The 17246-nt window shown below is 40.2% G+C and overlaps 1 protein-coding gene across 1 annotated transcript; it reads right to left on the reverse strand.

Moving 5' to 3' along the window:
- Nucleotides 1-714: 714 nt before the first annotated feature.
- On the reverse strand, nucleotides 715-7876 carry LOC138287472 (interleukin-8-like). Its single transcript, XM_069227954.1, has 4 exons — nucleotides 7745-7876; nucleotides 6008-6143; nucleotides 3362-3445; nucleotides 715-1565 (listed from the first exon to the last, which is right to left on the reverse strand). The coding sequence occupies exons 1-4, from the start codon at nucleotides 7812-7814 to the stop codon at nucleotides 1550-1552; spliced, it is 306 nt and encodes a 101-aa protein (XP_069084055.1). The 5' UTR covers nucleotides 7815-7876; the 3' UTR covers nucleotides 715-1549.
- Between the last annotated feature and the right edge of the window lie 9370 nt (nucleotides 7877-17246).

Here is a 17246-nt window from a genome sequence, read left to right on the forward strand (position 1 = left end):
TTGATGCAGGCTGCTTAATTTAGCGCCGGTCCAGGGGAAAACGCAGGGGTGCATCGTGTTCTTATAAATATGGCGCATCCCTGCGTTTCAAAACTGGCGCAGCACGACGCTGTTAATTGTGGCCCACCACTGCGCTGCGCCAGTTTCTTGTAAATCTGGCCCCAAGTGTTTTGCTGCTTTCAAATGAGTTCAATGCTTTCAGATTGCAGGAGAGTAGATGGACAAAAAATCATTCTTTTTTTTGAATTATTTTCCTGTGCTCTGTGCTCTGCTATCCTTTTTTAATTAACCAGTGTACACGTTTCCCATGGAATGGGTCCCAGTCAATAAATTCTTCTAATGGTACAGGGATGTAAGAGGAGCGCACTAGGTTACCTGTTATCATCAAGCTACTACTTCCATCTGCATCACGCAGGTTTTCAAAGTCAAGAGGTACCTTCAGAATAGTTTCTTTAAACACAAATCTTTATTTTCTATCAGCACGATCAATTAAACTAGCAAATGCAACATGATTATTGTGCAAAGCTAAACTCCATACCTAAAGTATAACACTTCTTTACGTCATTTCCCAATCACTGACAAATCACCAATTGTATTTGGCATGCCACTGCCAGTTTTAAAATGCGCCTCCACACAACTTTGCATGTATCACTCAGCATTCATTATACCCAAACTGAAAAATATAAATGAAGGGAAAAGAAGGCCACGTTTCATCCAGCATTTAATAGAATCATAAATACACATTCTAACATGATACAACCATGTTAGAAAGACCATAATTCTAAATATCTTCAAAAACATTAATCAAATACAATAGATAAATAATTGACAACATAAAAGCAATAAGTTAATCAGTACAGATGTCGATGAATAGATAAACACACTGTTCAGAAAGTGGCCTACCACATTAAGCATGTCTAGAAACAAAGGAAGACAGTACTTTTGTAAGCCAAGATAAAAGTACAGTCTTAGGCTGCCACAACTAGAGGGTGACAGATTACAAAAAAGACTATAAATGACCTTAGTCTTCGAGGTCCAGCCCGGAGGACTACTTCTGTGAGTACAGTTGAAAAATGGTTGAAAAATGCACTGTTCTAAAAATGTAACCTTCAAAAGGTAGATGCTCGTATCCTATATCAAGAGAAAATGGCGGTTTTGTCCTGGATGCCCGCACCCAGTCCAAACAGGCGTTTTGCATCTGAATCTTTCCCCTTTCCATAGAATAGATTCCAGTGTTTAACATATTCTTTCAGTGATGCAATCGATTTGGCCCAATGACTGATGTGATAGATTTTCAAAGTTTCCACCATTCAGGCTACTGCCAAGTTTCAGACCATAAACTTAAAAGGTGAAAAGTTAAATTCTTTACACCTAAACAAGCAAAAACTGTCCCCAGGGCCAGCTGGGTATAGCGTTTTGAAGAATGATTATTTTAAATATATATTCACATTATTATATAAAAATAAATAAATAACATATAAATATAAATGCAATTTAAAAAGCCCCGTGCAAAGTTTCGAGTCCTCTTTCGCTGCTTTTCAGATCGGTATCACTGATTTTTGGCCCTGTAAAAGATGAAAAGAAGACAAGGTTTAACTGAGATTATACTAAGCAGTCGTCATTCCAAATACAGCAAGTGGGTCCAGAGATTATAGCATTTCCCTCATTCTGACCATTCTCTTGCAGATTAAATTCTACACGTCTATTAAAAAACACCCAAAAACATTTTTTTGACCGTCTTTAATACTATTAGACTACTGCAGACACACATTTTGAAATAGAAAGCAAACAGCTGCTTAATTCGCAGCAGTAATTAATTCACTCAAATTGATTTGAAGGCTGTGCAAATCTTAAAATGAAGCTGGACAAAAACTGTAATGTGATTGATTTTAATACAAACTGTTTGCTAAAATATCTAGTTTTAAACTTTTCGTAGAAGTCAGTGACCAAGGTGACTACAAATGTGTTTGGCTGTCACAATGAGTAGTCTATTTATTTGCTGTTGCTTCCCTGGCGCTTGGAGTACAGAACGTTTATGATTTTCGCAATTACTTTGCAGTGGTAAGTAATGCAGTACCTAATACATACATCTTGCACCACTATACTATGAAAGCAGATTTGTGAAGGAGTTAATGTGTGACAAGAATCTTTTTACCTATTTGATCTGTTGCAATTTGCTGAGGTGGTGATGTGCTTTTTAGGGTCGAGCCGCAAGCACTCTGGCCCCTGCTGTAATCTCTCTGTGGACTTTTAATCACACCCATTTCACGCCCATCAGTTTCATTGGCTCATCGGCTTGCCTTTTAAAATTTGCTTGATTTCATTTGTGAAAGGCATGCATACGTCATGCCTTTTCCGATGTTTAGCCATTCTTGAGCGCACTGGTAAACTGCTGAAGACATACAAGGCTCCATGTTTTCCACATGGCTTCTGGACTAATTTTTCTTTTTATTTCTTGCGCAACTCAGTCTCGCTGGGCAGTAGTCGAGTGCTTTGCATGACATCAACCCTGTTACATAGATAATTGCATAACTGCCAATAGGTTTAGCTGCGAGAGAACTTCTGTTTCCTTTCGTGTGCTCCTTCACGCTCATTGCATGGTGCTTTAAATTGGCTCACTCATGTAAAACTGTATTTCTTTTCATTTTCAATTTATCTGGCAAGAAAAGTCCAGTGAGGACTTTACAGCGATAATAGCTCGAAGGCGAACAAAGGCGCGACCAATTGCATTGCAAATGCTTGTTGTTTCTTAGCTTTGTACTGTTGTGTTTTTGTGCTGAATTATTAGAAACATTTTTGTTGTGCTGTACTGTTGTTGTGGTTACATTTTGTTTTGACAGTTTTGTTGCATTGTGCCCCATTCAGTTATGTGTTTTTTTTGTGTGTTTTGTATGTTATTTTCTTTTGTTCTGTTGTGCTCTGTATTTACTTTAGAGATATCAAAAAATATTGCTGCATTCCCAGTCAAACGGAAAACACTTATTTGAAGTTCCAGTGACAAACAACCATGTACTAGTGTTTAAGTTCTTAACAAATCCCGCTCTTACGGTGTTTAAGACATCAGTCAGCCCAAAACATCGGCAGGCATCTGTCTCAAATTAGCACTTCTAGTGCTTACTTTATGTGTTCCAGTTCTATTGTGCTTGCAATCTAAAACGCTTTGTAACCTTGAAACAGATTATAATATGTGGGTGGATAAATCATGTAAACCTGATGGATTAGTTCATCACCTCCATGTCCCCAAAATATCCTAGAAACAGCAGCTTCTTTCAAAGTTGTGACCACTCTGCTTACTTAGGGCAGAACTTAGACCACTTATGGTGAGAGAACATCTAACACACTATTTCTTTAAAAACCTTACCTTTCCAGTATCCTCTTGATGATCTTCTCTACCCACTTAGCGGAGGGATCCAAACACACCGCCTGCCCAGACTTCAGAGTGGCACTGTGCAGGTAAAAGAAAAGAGAGACAACTGTGTCACATGATGTTTTCTATTATTTAGTTTTCAGAAATACTTCTCAGAAATAATTATGTCTGTTATAAATATTCGAAGGAACTTGTAAATGTCCAATTCAACCAGATAATTTCAGTTTTCGATGCTAGTTTGGACAAATGATCACATAGCAAGGAGTATGGAGAGAATTTACAAGTTTCAAAACTAGTGAGGTAAAGGATTTACCTGGAAAGGCTCCAAGCTGTCATTCAAACTAACCACCTTGATATAATGAATTGTCATCATTACTTTCTTTATGGTAGCTTTATATTAGCTTATAAATATGTGAATGTTACTCGTTTATGATCCAGAATCCACAAGTTGGGCTTGCTGGATTTAATATATGAAATTAATTAACTTTCAGTGGAAACGAATTGTGGTTATTTTACTTTTTTCTAGCAATAAGTAAAACCCTTACTTGCTGTGGCCCTCAGGATTTACCGGTGAGTACTCATGGTAGCTGTTACTTCTCTACCCTCAGCACCACTAATCTCAACATGTACTGTACGTAGATGGTATGTGCTGCTGAAATAATCCCTTTGTGTTAAGGATACCATTTGCCTTTTAATTATGGATAGGGTAGGGTATATTGTTCATCTAAACATTCATAATATTCAGGTAATTTACTGTATTGACCCTCTTCCTACATATGTAGGTGTGCTTGTTAGCTTCCAATAGTGCAATTAAAATGGGCACATTTCTTTTCCTGCCACTGACAATGTTATCACTATAAAATTGGACCGATCCTGGTAAAGTTTAATTATACCCAGGCAACATTTATACAGGATAAAGTAGCACCATTGTATTTTTTTCTAAATATAGTTACTCGTTGACAGAAATAATAATAGTAAGCATAAATCATTATATCAAGCATTTAAGTCTGGAGGTAATGTTTTGCATAATTTTCCAGTTCAGCCATCATGCACATATCACAAGAACCATAAAATATTTACCAATAGGTCAACTAAAAATGGGTCCTTATGTTATGTGTCTAATTCTGGGTTTTATCCTCAAGCTTATTACAAGGACAGACATTAGCGACATATGCAGGGAGCCAGAGTGAGGGTGAAAATGGTGGCTGAAAAGGGATAATTTCAGATCATAATATTTAAAGGAGAGATAGGATGGACTAGCACAAATGAGGTGTAGAATCTGAGATGTTTGTAATACAACCAGAGAATGATTGTTTTGTGGTGTATGTTTTGTTGAAGGCACAGATTTCAAGAAGAGGTGTTTTAAGAACTGCATAGCTGAAATGGTCCTCTAGGAATCTTCAGTTTCTGCACCACACAGTGCGCATGACTAGGAGTGTGCAAACTTGTGAGCCAATCTAGCTGATCTGTAAATAGACTGACTTCCACCTGCAAAAAAGGTGATTGGTTCCTGAGACTAGACTGGTTTTGTTGGGAAGGGCCGGCTTATAGGAGCACAGTACATTTTAGGCATTTCTGGGAGAATGCAATTACAGTAGTCTGGTGAGAACCATTGACTACACTACATCATTATTGTCTTGTTGAGGAATGAAAGGCCTTATCCCTCATTTGAATCTAAGTTGATAACTGACATTTCTGGTCATGCGGAATATGTTTTTACAAAAGGTTAGGTAGTTGGCCAGAATAAAACCAATAATTTTCACTCTGTGAATAAATGCTGATTTACCTTGTAGAGTATGTGTGCGATAATCTTATTTTCACTGAGGTACAGAAGAGGTGAGATGAAATGGAAAATAACTCCGTTTTGGAAGGGTTGAATTAAAATGGAGTCAGGACATCTAAGATACAAGATTGTCAAGCACCTTCATCAGAAAGGAGATACCATCAGTGAAGGAGACCCAAACGTAAAGAGTGCAGCTAGGGTATATGTGATTTAATAAGTTAGTACCCTTTAGGGTGTCTCTGAGAGGTTCAAGCCAGAACTCAAATAGTCCAAGTGCTACAATAGACCACAGAGGGGACTCTTGGGAAAAAGGGTGCGGGTAAGAGAATGAGTTGCCAATCGTAACCTAACCACATTGGTTAGTGAGGTAGCAATCAAATACATTCAAAAACGTATCATCAAAACCCACACAACCTCATAAAGCTTGCATAAGTAAGACATGGTTTATTGTGTGAAAGGCTGCCGATAGATTGGGAAGAATCAAAAGAAAAGAATCACTTTTATAAAAGATACATAAGACACCAATGAAAATTGTGCAATAGTTGCCTAGGTAATGCAGCCAACTCTGATACCATATTGAAGGATTTCAAGAAAGTCATTATCAATGGTAACCTGTTTTAGTAGGATGGTAGTGTCTTCAGAAAATCACCATTGAAGTGTATGTGAAGCATGTGTCATATTGGGATGGCACAACTGATTCCAAGACAGGTGACACCCAATAAGTGAGCGCGAATTCAGATGTCTCGCAGGAAGTATAACACTGCAGGCTTCCATCCCATCAAAATGGTATGTAAAAACTCAATCAGAACTCATTTGAATAGCAAGGTACAGCAAAAGGAACTGCTTAAGATACTCACATGACTTCTACATTTGAACAGTGAGCCCCGCTCTGGATGAGCTCCACGGTCTGAATATGCTTGGGGTGGATGATCCTAGACTCAGTCTTAATACACTGGCAGCGCAGCTCCGTTCCCATTCTTGCCAATGACATGCCTGGAAAACAAGACCGGTTTCCATGAGTTTACACAGGCATAGTAATCCAAACCTATCAGCATGAGATCCCATTGTTGGTTCTATAAGGTGAAAGCTATCCCATATAATCAAATCTCTTTCTTCCAAAAAGATGCTGCCCATGAACAAAAATATTACACAAATATTCGGCATCAATAATTCGCTCTGCATTGTTAGCTGAATATTAGGAATACATGCTGACTAACTCACAACACCTCCTGGCAAAACATGTTAGTACGGGGCAATCTAACGGAAAAAGTGTACTTGGGTACAATCTTAGCCTCTGAACGACACTATTTTTCCCTTTTACTACAGACTAACAAATCGTACACTATTTATTGCGCTTATTCATTTTCCTATTTGAAAACATTGCACTTATTCTATCTCTTACAAAAACAACTTTCATTAATAGATGTGAATGTTCTTGACTAAAATCAGCAGCAACTCGCCAATGTTATAAAAAATAAATAGTCCATTAAAAATCTAAGTTAAAGGAATGCTATGCTTATCATCCAAAACCTAAACATTGATGAAACTTGCAAGTTATATTGAGCTATGCAGCAGTATCTCCACTTAATGCACTGCTGATGAATTCATGTATAATGATCACAGAAGATAACACAAATGACACAATCGATGACATCATTGGTAAACAAGACACAAACGGGGTGCACAGCCAAAAATGTTTGTAGCTCAAATGAATCAAAAATTACTAAACGAGGAAGCAGTGGTTCTTCAACGTGTAGACCATTTGCAGAATTTAATTTGTGACCCTTCAGTTGCCCATTGCTGTACATGTGATAAATTAGAACTAACGAGGTGAAATCTTTGCCCAGACAGTTTTAATACAAGTCAAAATGGCAAAATAGCACAACAGTACTGCCACAGAAGGTGCACCATTATACTGCAAAATTATAAAACTATACTTGTTAGCTCTTAATGTGCTTTCCATTAGATATCTTAAATTTCAGATTTGTTAATACTGTAGGGTGGTGAGCTTTAATGTTTTCATTTTGTTTTATAGTCATTATGTTATATGCAAGTGTTTTATGACAGAATGTCCTGAAATACACTTTTACTAAAACAAATCATCTGGGGTTTCCCCTCATATCCACAAACTGGGTACTTTCCCACTCATATATCTATAAATCTATTTACTAGATTTACACCAACATTAGAAAATGCACGCAAAAGAACCTAAGCTGTGAGCCCATGCCAAATTGGTCATTATTTCACGATTCGTTTTTTGAGTACTTTATTCCAACACTCTTTGTGAGACTTAAACTGTAGAAATAACGTTTTGCTCTTGCCCCGCTGTATAACCGCCACACTCTGCCTTTGCATCCCCACCAAAACATTTACGGATCAAGCAAAAATAGATCCTTTTTATGAAGTGTTGTTCAAATTTATTAAGGTTATTACCAAAACAAAATGTCCTTTCCCTGTGGACTATCAGTCATAACCGTAAAGACAAAGGAATTATTGCCACTTTTCTATGAAATATATATCGACACACGAAAGACAATTATTAACGGGTCATTTTCAAACTGGAGAATCATCTACCAGTATTTAACAGACCTTACCTTTGGTCATAGCTACAGAGAGCAGGCAAATAGTTAAAACAGCAAGCGTGCATTTTCCTGTGCTTCTCATGGTTATGTAAGAGCTTGCTTCCTGTTGACTCTCCCCCCTGAGGCCAGGCTGAAGCGTGTTCTCTGCTCTCTGAGGATTTATCTTCTCCCATGTGGCAAAGGGAACTCATTTATAGTGCAGCCGGGACGTGGGTGACACATCACGTTGGGGTGACGCGATAGGAATTTCCAACTATTCCAGCACCAAGACCCCTGTCACACATTTGAGTGAGGAAATTCAAAGACTGCGTCCCTGTTAGAAAACAAAGGACAAAAGAACAGTTTGTTGAAATGGCTGTTGCAAGCAAACTATCCTATTTATGTTCCAATACATGTTTGCAATTACACCTAAAGCCTGGTTCCCTTTAATGAAAATGGCAATTCTGTTTTCGTATAGAGATAATTTTCAATCCAGACCACGCCATTGTTTAACTAAAACAAGGTCTTTGCAAAAGGGGGAAATTCCCAATCTAAAGAATGAATATTTCCCAAATTACAAAAAAAGAAGGAGGATAGCAGACATCGATGTAGAGGTACAATTGCACCCTGTTTTTTTTTTTTTTAAATGACCGTGTTTTTCAACAGAAATCAGAATACATTTATGTTTTCAATATTCCATCACTATAACTGTACATAGACCATCTTGTAACTATATTAAGGTTTGAATTAATTATATAAAATATATGTAAACCAATATAGGAGACACTGGTATGAGATGCTGAAAAAATTCAGTTTATTTTTATATTTGCATGTGTTCTTCGGAGAAATATTACACTTTAGATAGTGTCGCCTTATCTGATAGGAGTAAATTAATAAAAGTGGCGTACGTTGCAGACGAAACTGCGATGTGTTACTCTATTTAAAGTGCAAAGTATTGATTAATCAATGTGAAAAATGAGGAAAGCTCTTCTAAAAAAAGAGAAAAGAGTGGGTGAGGGAAATAAATATTCAACACCAGGCCAACAAAATTGTCAACAAAATGGAAATAGTACCAAAATACAAGGTGACAGCGAGTATCTGAAGATCAATAACCAGGCAAGAAGGCACACTGCGGCTCATTACATTTATACGCATCACACATCCCACCACAGAAGCGTCACGGTGCAGGAATCGGAAGACTACCCATCGCACTGGCCACAATGTAGCTAATGTGCCAGCCATATGTACCAATAGGAAGAAAAAAAAAGATTGGAGGGCAGAAGAAAAATTAAGTGTAGAGGTTCCTCATACTTATTGTGCACAGCGTGCATAAACCACCACAAACTCCTGTTTGGTAAGTTATTTTGCTTCCTCTGGAGAACTGTACTTCTGAAGGGCTTATGTGTTATAGGAAAAGTCTACAATTGTGATTGTTCGCTATATTCATATGGAGCTAGTCCCCATTTATATGGGACATTCATGATTGAAATGAATGAAGGGAAGTTGTTGCAGTTAAACTTCCTTAAAGCACATGGTCTTTCTTCCTCGTCTTTATAGAAAGAGGTGGAGTCCATTTCTATACAGTGTTCCTGTCCATTCACAAAATATTTCTATTCTTATATGCAGCGTGGGCTGAGAAAAAACAGGGAGGTCCCAAAATGCAAATTCCCTATGCATTTCCCTAGACTTCTTTAGATAGCGCTACCACAAAATCTACTGAATGGAATTACAAAAAATATGGCAAATAGACAGATCTTGGTCAACAGAGTGTGCTTTTTGTGATCTGGTTTAAATACATTCAGTAGTTTTTGAAAAATGAAGGTAAAAAAATATTTGTATATATGGATGGCTGGTCTGAGGGACTCCTGCGAGAGTCTTGCGGGTCCATGAATTCAAAAACAGCACTCTGAATGGACCAGTTAGCTTTTTTCCCTTTGGGCCAATTCACTCCTGTGGGGATCAGACTGCCAGCGGGAGCGACCACTCTTATTGGTTGCTAACAACATGGGCAAAATGTTGCTGTCAGCCATTACAGGCATTATAGACTTAGTCCTCTGTCCTGAAATTAGAAAAAATAATATGAGGGGACATGGTAGGCATACCCTGCCCCCGTAAGCGCTGTGGGGGAGGCCTAAAGGGATCCCCCTGGGCGAAAAAACAAACAAATGGTGTCTTTTTCCATTATCTCCCTGGATACCCACAGGAGTACAGCTAAAAAAAAAATGACACCTACAATTTTTGTTATAAATGTGGAGGGCTGTGTGAATAGACCTCCCTCACCCAGTCCATTTTGGGCCCCAGGGAACCCATCATCAGGGGGCAGATCATAAAATAACGCAAAGCGGGCACGCCCCTCCTCCCAGAGTATACCTAAACCCTGTGGACCCCATCCCCTGGCCTAAAAAGTAAATATAAGGGGAGGGGGACCACACCCCTCCCTCTCCTAGCCTTAAAAAAGTCCAGCCTTAAAAAGGTCCATCCCTGGGCTCCCTCCTTTAAAAAAAATATATTTGGCACCAAGAAAAGGGGGTCCTGGAGCCTAAGAAGGGTCAGGGGGAGTGTGCAGCCCTTTCCTAGTTTTTTATTGTTTTTGCCCCAAGTGATGGGATTTTGTTTGGCTCAGAGCATTTTTCAACACATTGTAAGGAGGTCTGGGTGCTGAGCTATGTCGAGGACATGCATTACGATGTCCACTGGAGTGGCCTAGGGGCCATATGGCATTTACATCTATGGAATTCAAATTTCTACTACATGAATCTATGACGTATGTTGCTTACTGAAGATTTTAATAAGTTGGAATGCGGGTGCGAATTGATGTATACGTTTTTGGAACTATTTGTGCCCTGATGATGTTCACAGGAAGTGAACAAAATGCGTTGGCTGTGTTCTATGTACTATTGATGAAAAAGGATACCAATAAATAGAGGGATTTGTGAATGAACACTTGTGGACTCGGAAGAGAAATTAAAGTCGTTATATTATATTGGTATACCATCAATTATAAGGATTGACCAAGGTGATGGGGTCCCTGGGGCCTATTAAGACTCGAAGAGGGGAGCAGAATGCCGCCTTCCTTAGTTTTTGGTCCCAAGGGATGGGGTCACTGGGTCCTCGGAAGGGCTAAGGGGCTCCTCTAACTGTTTTGATTGTATTTGGTCCTGGTCAATGTGGTCCCTGGGCCCTATTAAGGCTTGGGGAGGGAGGCTGCATGCCACTGACCACAGCAATCGGGCCATCGGATCCAGAAGGCCAACCCTATGTTGCACACACCAAAGGCTGTGAGCAGCATGGGGTTGGCAGTCTGCTGGGTGTTGGACACAGGGTCTGGTGGCAGGCCAAGCCCTTTGGCCTACCCCCTTGCTGTGCACAGCCAAAGGGCATGTGCAGTGTGGTTTGACTGCCTGCGGGGATTTGATTGCCTCCAGACGGGTTGTCCTGGCAGCACACTAGGCCCATTTTCCAACTCCCTTCTGTGCACTGTTGAAGGCCATGCACAGCGTGGTGTTGGCTGCCTGTTGGGGATTTCCCTAAGGGCCTGCTTACAGGCCAGGCCCTGCGGCTGAGCCCCCCATCCCCACCCCAACTGCAAACTGCCAAAGACAGTGCATGGCGAGGGGTTGACTTTACGTGTGGTAGTAAAATATTATTGTGTTAAAAAGTAGAAATTCACTGAAAAAATAAATGTTAAAGTAACATCATATTGAGGTGCGATAAAAAGATTTTTTTGTTTTTAAAAAAACTAAGAAATTGACTGAAAAAAAAACCAAATGTTAAAGTAATGTTATAGTTCGGTGAAAATGTCAGTGACAACAGTATCATTTTGAACTTAAAAAACACAGAAATTCACCAGCTATAATTAGCAGAGGAAACTCCGGGTAGTCCCCAAGTTTTGTCAGAGAGCAACTCCTTCATATGGAGCACCCTACAACACAAGGGACAGTGAGCCCCTCATTACGAGTCTGGTAGTCCTAAGACCGCCAGACTTGCAGTGGCGGTCAGACCGCCACCAATGCAGTGGTCCAGCCTCCACATTATGACCGTGGCCAAAGCACCACGGTCAGACCGCTGGCACCGCCACATTTATGGCGACCGACCGCCTTGGAGATGCAAGCGCAGCAGCGCTGCCCTGGTGATTACGAGTCCCCTCTCTGCTGCTGGCCTTTACATGATGGTTGCACGCCATGTAAAAGCTGGCAGAGACTGAGTGCCCGGTCCTGATGGGGGACAATGCACTGCGCATGCACTTGGCATGGGCAGTGCAGGGGTCCCCATGGCCATCCCTGTTTGGCTTTTCACTTCCTGCTTGGCAGACAGGAAAAAGCGAGATGGGTGCTGGTGCACCTGACGCACTGCAACATTGGAGCCGTCTCAATTATGAGATGCCCTCAATGTTGTGGGCTATTTCTCACTGGGTCGGCGGGCGGAAACTCTGTTTCCACCCGTCGACCCACCGGGAAACTCTTAATAGCCCTTGTGGTCAGATCACCACTAGGGCCGTGTTGTGACCGCATGGCTTTGGCGGATGGGTGTTTCCATCCACGGAAGTGATAATGAGGGCCTGAATCTGCTCACCTGAAATCTGTTTTTCTAGTAGAGTTTGTAAGCATAGGATTAGCACAGTGCCATACATGCTGAGCTAGAGAGTGACAAAGCCTATTGCCATTTTCACAGCTAAGTTTTGAAGCATACGATTAGCAATTGCCATCTACACTGAGCTGAAAAATGATGAAAACCTTTTAACACTCCAGGCACAATATTAAAGTTTTGGATTGATAACATACCATCCAAGCCAACCTGGATTGAATAAAAGCAAGCCCTGACATATGTTTCACTCTAGTTAGAGCTTATCACATAGATATGGCTTTGTTCAGATGCAAGAGAACACCCAGTAGAAGTCAAGGCAATACCATTTCAGGCTTAGGATGCTGCATATATTACGCAAAAAAGGAAGCAGGGAACACGGGGTAGTTCTGAAGTTTAGGTAGAGATCAGCATCTTTATATGGAGCGCCCTGCAACACCACCAGCACTCTGAATCTTCTCACCTCAAATGTCTATTTCTCTAGCAAAGTCTTTAAGTATAGGCTTATCATTTGCCATCCATGGTAAGCTGAAAAATTACAAAAGCCTTTCATGACTCAAGGCACAGTACTACCGCTTTGGACTGCTTCATTCTTATTAGAGCTCTATTCAGAGAGGTATAGTTTTGTCCAGACACAAGGGAGCACCCAGTATGAGTTACAACAATACCCTTTTAGGCTTAGAGTGTCAAGTATGTTATGCAAAAAAGAAGCAGGGAACTCTGGGTAGTTCCCAGGTTTTGGTGGAGAGCAGCTCCTATATAAAGTACCATACAAAACCACCGACATTCTGAATCTGCTCACCTCGAATGTTTTTCTAGCAAAGTTTTTAAGCATAGAATTAGTGCAGTGATAAAGTAATTTGCATTTTTTACAGCAAAGTCTTTAAGCATAAGATTAGCTAGTGCTATCCATTCTGAGATGAAAAATGACAGAAGCCTTTTACCACTCCAGGCACACTATTATAACTTTCAATCAGGCAAATACCATCCAATCCAGTCTGGAATTAATTCAATCATCCCCTGGCATGTGTTTTGCTCTTATTAGAGCTCTTCAGAGAGATAGAACGTTGTCCTTACATGTTAGACCAGGCATCCTTGGCATGGTCTCCCCTAACTTTTTGTCTCTACTTCCCAGGTTGTTGCTGTGTGCTGGACTCTGTTTTTGCTGTTTTGTTACTCTGGGCACCTTACCACTGCTGACCAGTGCTAAAGTGCAAGTGCTCCCTATGTGAAATTGTATGAGTAATTGGCTTTTCCATCATTGGCATATTTGATTTACTAGCAAGTCCCTAGTAAAGTGCACCAGAGAGGCCTAGGGCCTGTAAATCAAATGCTACTAGTTGGCCGGCAGCACTGATTGTGCCACCCACACGAGTAGCCCTGTAAACAACAGAGACTTTCCTTTGACGTTTACCTACCTCAAAGGCAGAAAGGGTATAAGTAGTGGATCCAAACCCCCAGACTTTAGATTTCTTCAAGATTTGTTTCTGGAACCAATAGGAACCTCTGCCAAGGAGAACAGCTGAAGAGCTGTGGAGAAGTACTGCCCCTGCCTGTGACTGTGCTTTGTTGGGCTATCCTGCAGTTGCTGCTTCTGCCTGTGAAGGGGGACATTACACAAGGGAGCACCCAAAATAAGTCAAAATAATACCTTTTAAGGCTTAGAGTGCTGCATGCATTATGCAAAAAGTGTACAAGGGGACTATATATATTCTGTGTTTTCATTTCTTATTTCCACAGGTCGGATAGCTGCTGTTTCGTGATGATTGTGGTTCCTGTATGATACTGAGGTGCTTTTTTCCATTTAAAATAAAAGATGAAGGGTTCAGGTAGATCCCTAAATTACAGCAAACTAAACCTTTATTTAGCTTTCCAAAGGCGCAGTTCTTGATTGAGTCTTTTTTTCATTTAAAAAAGTGCTCCTCTGACTGTTTGATTTGGTGTAAGTTATTCACTTTGAAGCTGGTACTATCTTTCCAAAAAAAATAGAGGTATTGGGGATTAGCCCCCACCCATCCCCCAGATTAATACTACCTGATGAACTTTTTTTTTCAATTTTATTTTTGAGTATTTCTTTACTGGATTTCCTTTTTCAGAAAAGGAAAAACCTTTGTTTGAGGATCGAATTTGAGGCAATTGTACAATTACATTTGCGCTCTCATTTTGTTTTCTTTTAAAGTTTTTTTTAGTGGAGAAATTTCTGATCATAGTTGAGAATTCATTTGTTATTTGTGAAAAAGTCCACTATTTCATGAAATTGCCCCATGTGCTTTGTTGAATCCTGGCTATCATAATTAATTTTTTGAGTTTCTGGACATTTCTGGTGAAAACATTGTACAAATATGTCCCCTTTCTCTGATGTACTGCTTATTTACACATCACAGATGGTATCGTTATTCCTCTAAAAAAACTTTCAATATATAAAAAATCCATAAATGTGCCTTTTTCGATCATACACAATGTTTTCCTAAAATTGTAAAAACATTTCCTCAGGAAGTCGTCATGTAAATGGACAATATTGATCCTATTACAATTGTGGGGACCAAATTGTGCCTGATGGCGTTCAAAATGAAAGTGAGTTTTCACGTGAGCGCAAATATGAAATTCACACTTGAAATGTTTAGGAATCACTGTTTAACAGCTAGATCTAGTGGATCCAAGATTGACTTCCGTTAAAGAACCATATAAACGGTACGTTGCCGTGGCAATGGCAGTGGTCTGTGCACTGGATAAATATGGAGAGTAGAAAAGCACGTTATGCTCACGTGCCGCCTATATACTTCTTAACTATCTATGGGCGGCAGTGTTCAACTGGAGATGAAGATGCTTCCAAGTATTTCTAAAATCAATGCAAATATTTATTCAGACAGGCCTTCTATTTTGCTTCTCCAAAAAACAAACTGAAGTCGAAGTTATTGGTACATTTGAGTTGGAATTTACTTTACACATGGGCCGCCCATCCACAGTACTCCTGACGCCAACATTTTGTGCTTGGTTCCCATAGTAATTTCCTGCCTGTCTGTCAGAGTAGAATGTTTTAAATATGTGTAATTGCAAGCCATAAACCAGTACAATTACGTAGTAGCAAACTGCATACAATGAATTGGGAGTGGGAAGTCCAATGTGTAGTTTAACCTTAGAGCTCCTCTGAGACCCTTTCCAGGCCCTGGAAGCTGTGAGGATTTACTCTACCAAAGATCTTAAGTAGATGTCCTTCCACGGTGGAAAGAGGAACAGAACACCCCCAAACTTTGTTTCCAGGGGGAAAAAGTGGAAAAAGAAATAAAACATTATTTTCTACATCCGGCGGTAATATCCCAATCAGAGACCACCCTACTCCATAGTATCATGATCTGTTTTGCCAGATTTTGCGGCCTAAAAAAAGATGTGGATCAACACAACAGAATGCATAGCATTTTGCGGGAAAGGCTCACATACAAGGCCAGAAATCCAGTATCTGCTTTGCAGCAGCACAGAAATAGTAATAGTGCATATTTGAATTTTAAAAGTGTGTTCCCTTTGTCTTTGACCCCACTCCGACTTTTCAGTTCCCAGTAGGAAATATGTGATGGAGGAGGAACCTTTTACTGTAGTCCCCTCATCATATTTTAAGGTAGCAGGAGGGTGAAAGAGGCTAAAGTAACAGCTCCCTCCAGCACTTTCTATTTTATACTGTTAATGTGTCTGAGGCAGGGAAAAGGGTGGACGGCAGAGCAGGGCTGGCTTTAGGGCAGTGAGAGGAGCGTAGCTACACCTGCCGCTGACCTTGGGTGGGGGCACATTGTTTAGAAATAACCTATACTGTTTGAAGCACGAGCTGCAGAGTTCCTTGTGTGTCCAGCAGTTCTCAGGCACCTTTAAAAGTGTTAACATAACTCTGGTGATTAATGTTCCTGCTGAAAAGAGATTGGAGTTTTATCTAGTGTCAGTTTTGACTCATCATAAAGTTGAACAGAGGGTTAATATACCTGTTGCAAAGAATGTGTAGTTTGCTTATCACAGAACTGTATTATGTGGCTAGCTAAGTGGGCTACTACGTTTGTGACAGAGCTCCTTTTGTTATTTGCAGGTCATAAGATACAATCCTGATATAGTAGAGTAACCTATAAACTGTCATCAAAAAACTGCATGCAAACTGAATGGTATAGGTTTAGATGTTACGTTTACCCCCAATTTTTTTTATTATCCTAATGTTGTTAAAAGGGTTCGTTTGAGTATAACTACATTCAGATTAGTAAAGCCAAACAAAACCATTGTAGTATGTTTTAAATCCTGAGTTTGGGTTTCTCCAGATCAAAAACTCTTTAAAATATAATGCCTATTAGTATGGATGACATGTTATTCCTACAACTTGTAGTGCTTATTGTCTTATATGACATTTCCTATAGACTAATGTACACAGGTATAATTCAGTGCCTCTGTCTTATGTGTATGTGATGTAAAGTGCTCTGGTATAAGTAGCGCTATAAAACAAATCAAATGCATGCGAGAGAGGAGCTGTGGAGAGATGAGAGGCACTGTTGGATGGTGGTAGTGAAGGAATCTGTGAAGGAGAAGGTCATAGGGGAGGCACCAAAATAGACTGTCACACCAGGCATCACTACCACTAAAGCTGTCCCTGGGGCAGCCAAAGGCAGGAAGAAAGTGTACCGAGGATGGGGAGTGCAGACAAATATCTGTTTTGGGGTCAAATGGCATGAGGACTTTTGGACCTGGTCAGGCATAAAATAGTTGCCATGGGGAGGGGGTATGAGGACCACTGTGACAAGGGGAGGCCAGAAAAACAAGTGTCATTGGGGGAGGAAAATAGGTGCCACATTAAGAGATGGACAAGAGAACTAGTGCTGCAGTGGGAAGGGAGCACAAGTGGCATAGGGGCAAAAAATGGTTGCCCTGGTGTAAAGATGCAGCTAAAGGCAAGGCAGGATAACAGGTACCATAGGGGGTAGGGACC

Source organism: Pleurodeles waltl, chromosome 1_1 (assembly GCF_031143425.1).
Source record: "Pleurodeles waltl isolate 20211129_DDA chromosome 1_1, aPleWal1.hap1.20221129, whole genome shotgun sequence".
Taxonomy (NCBI): Eukaryota; Metazoa; Chordata; class Amphibia; order Caudata; family Salamandridae; genus Pleurodeles; species Pleurodeles waltl.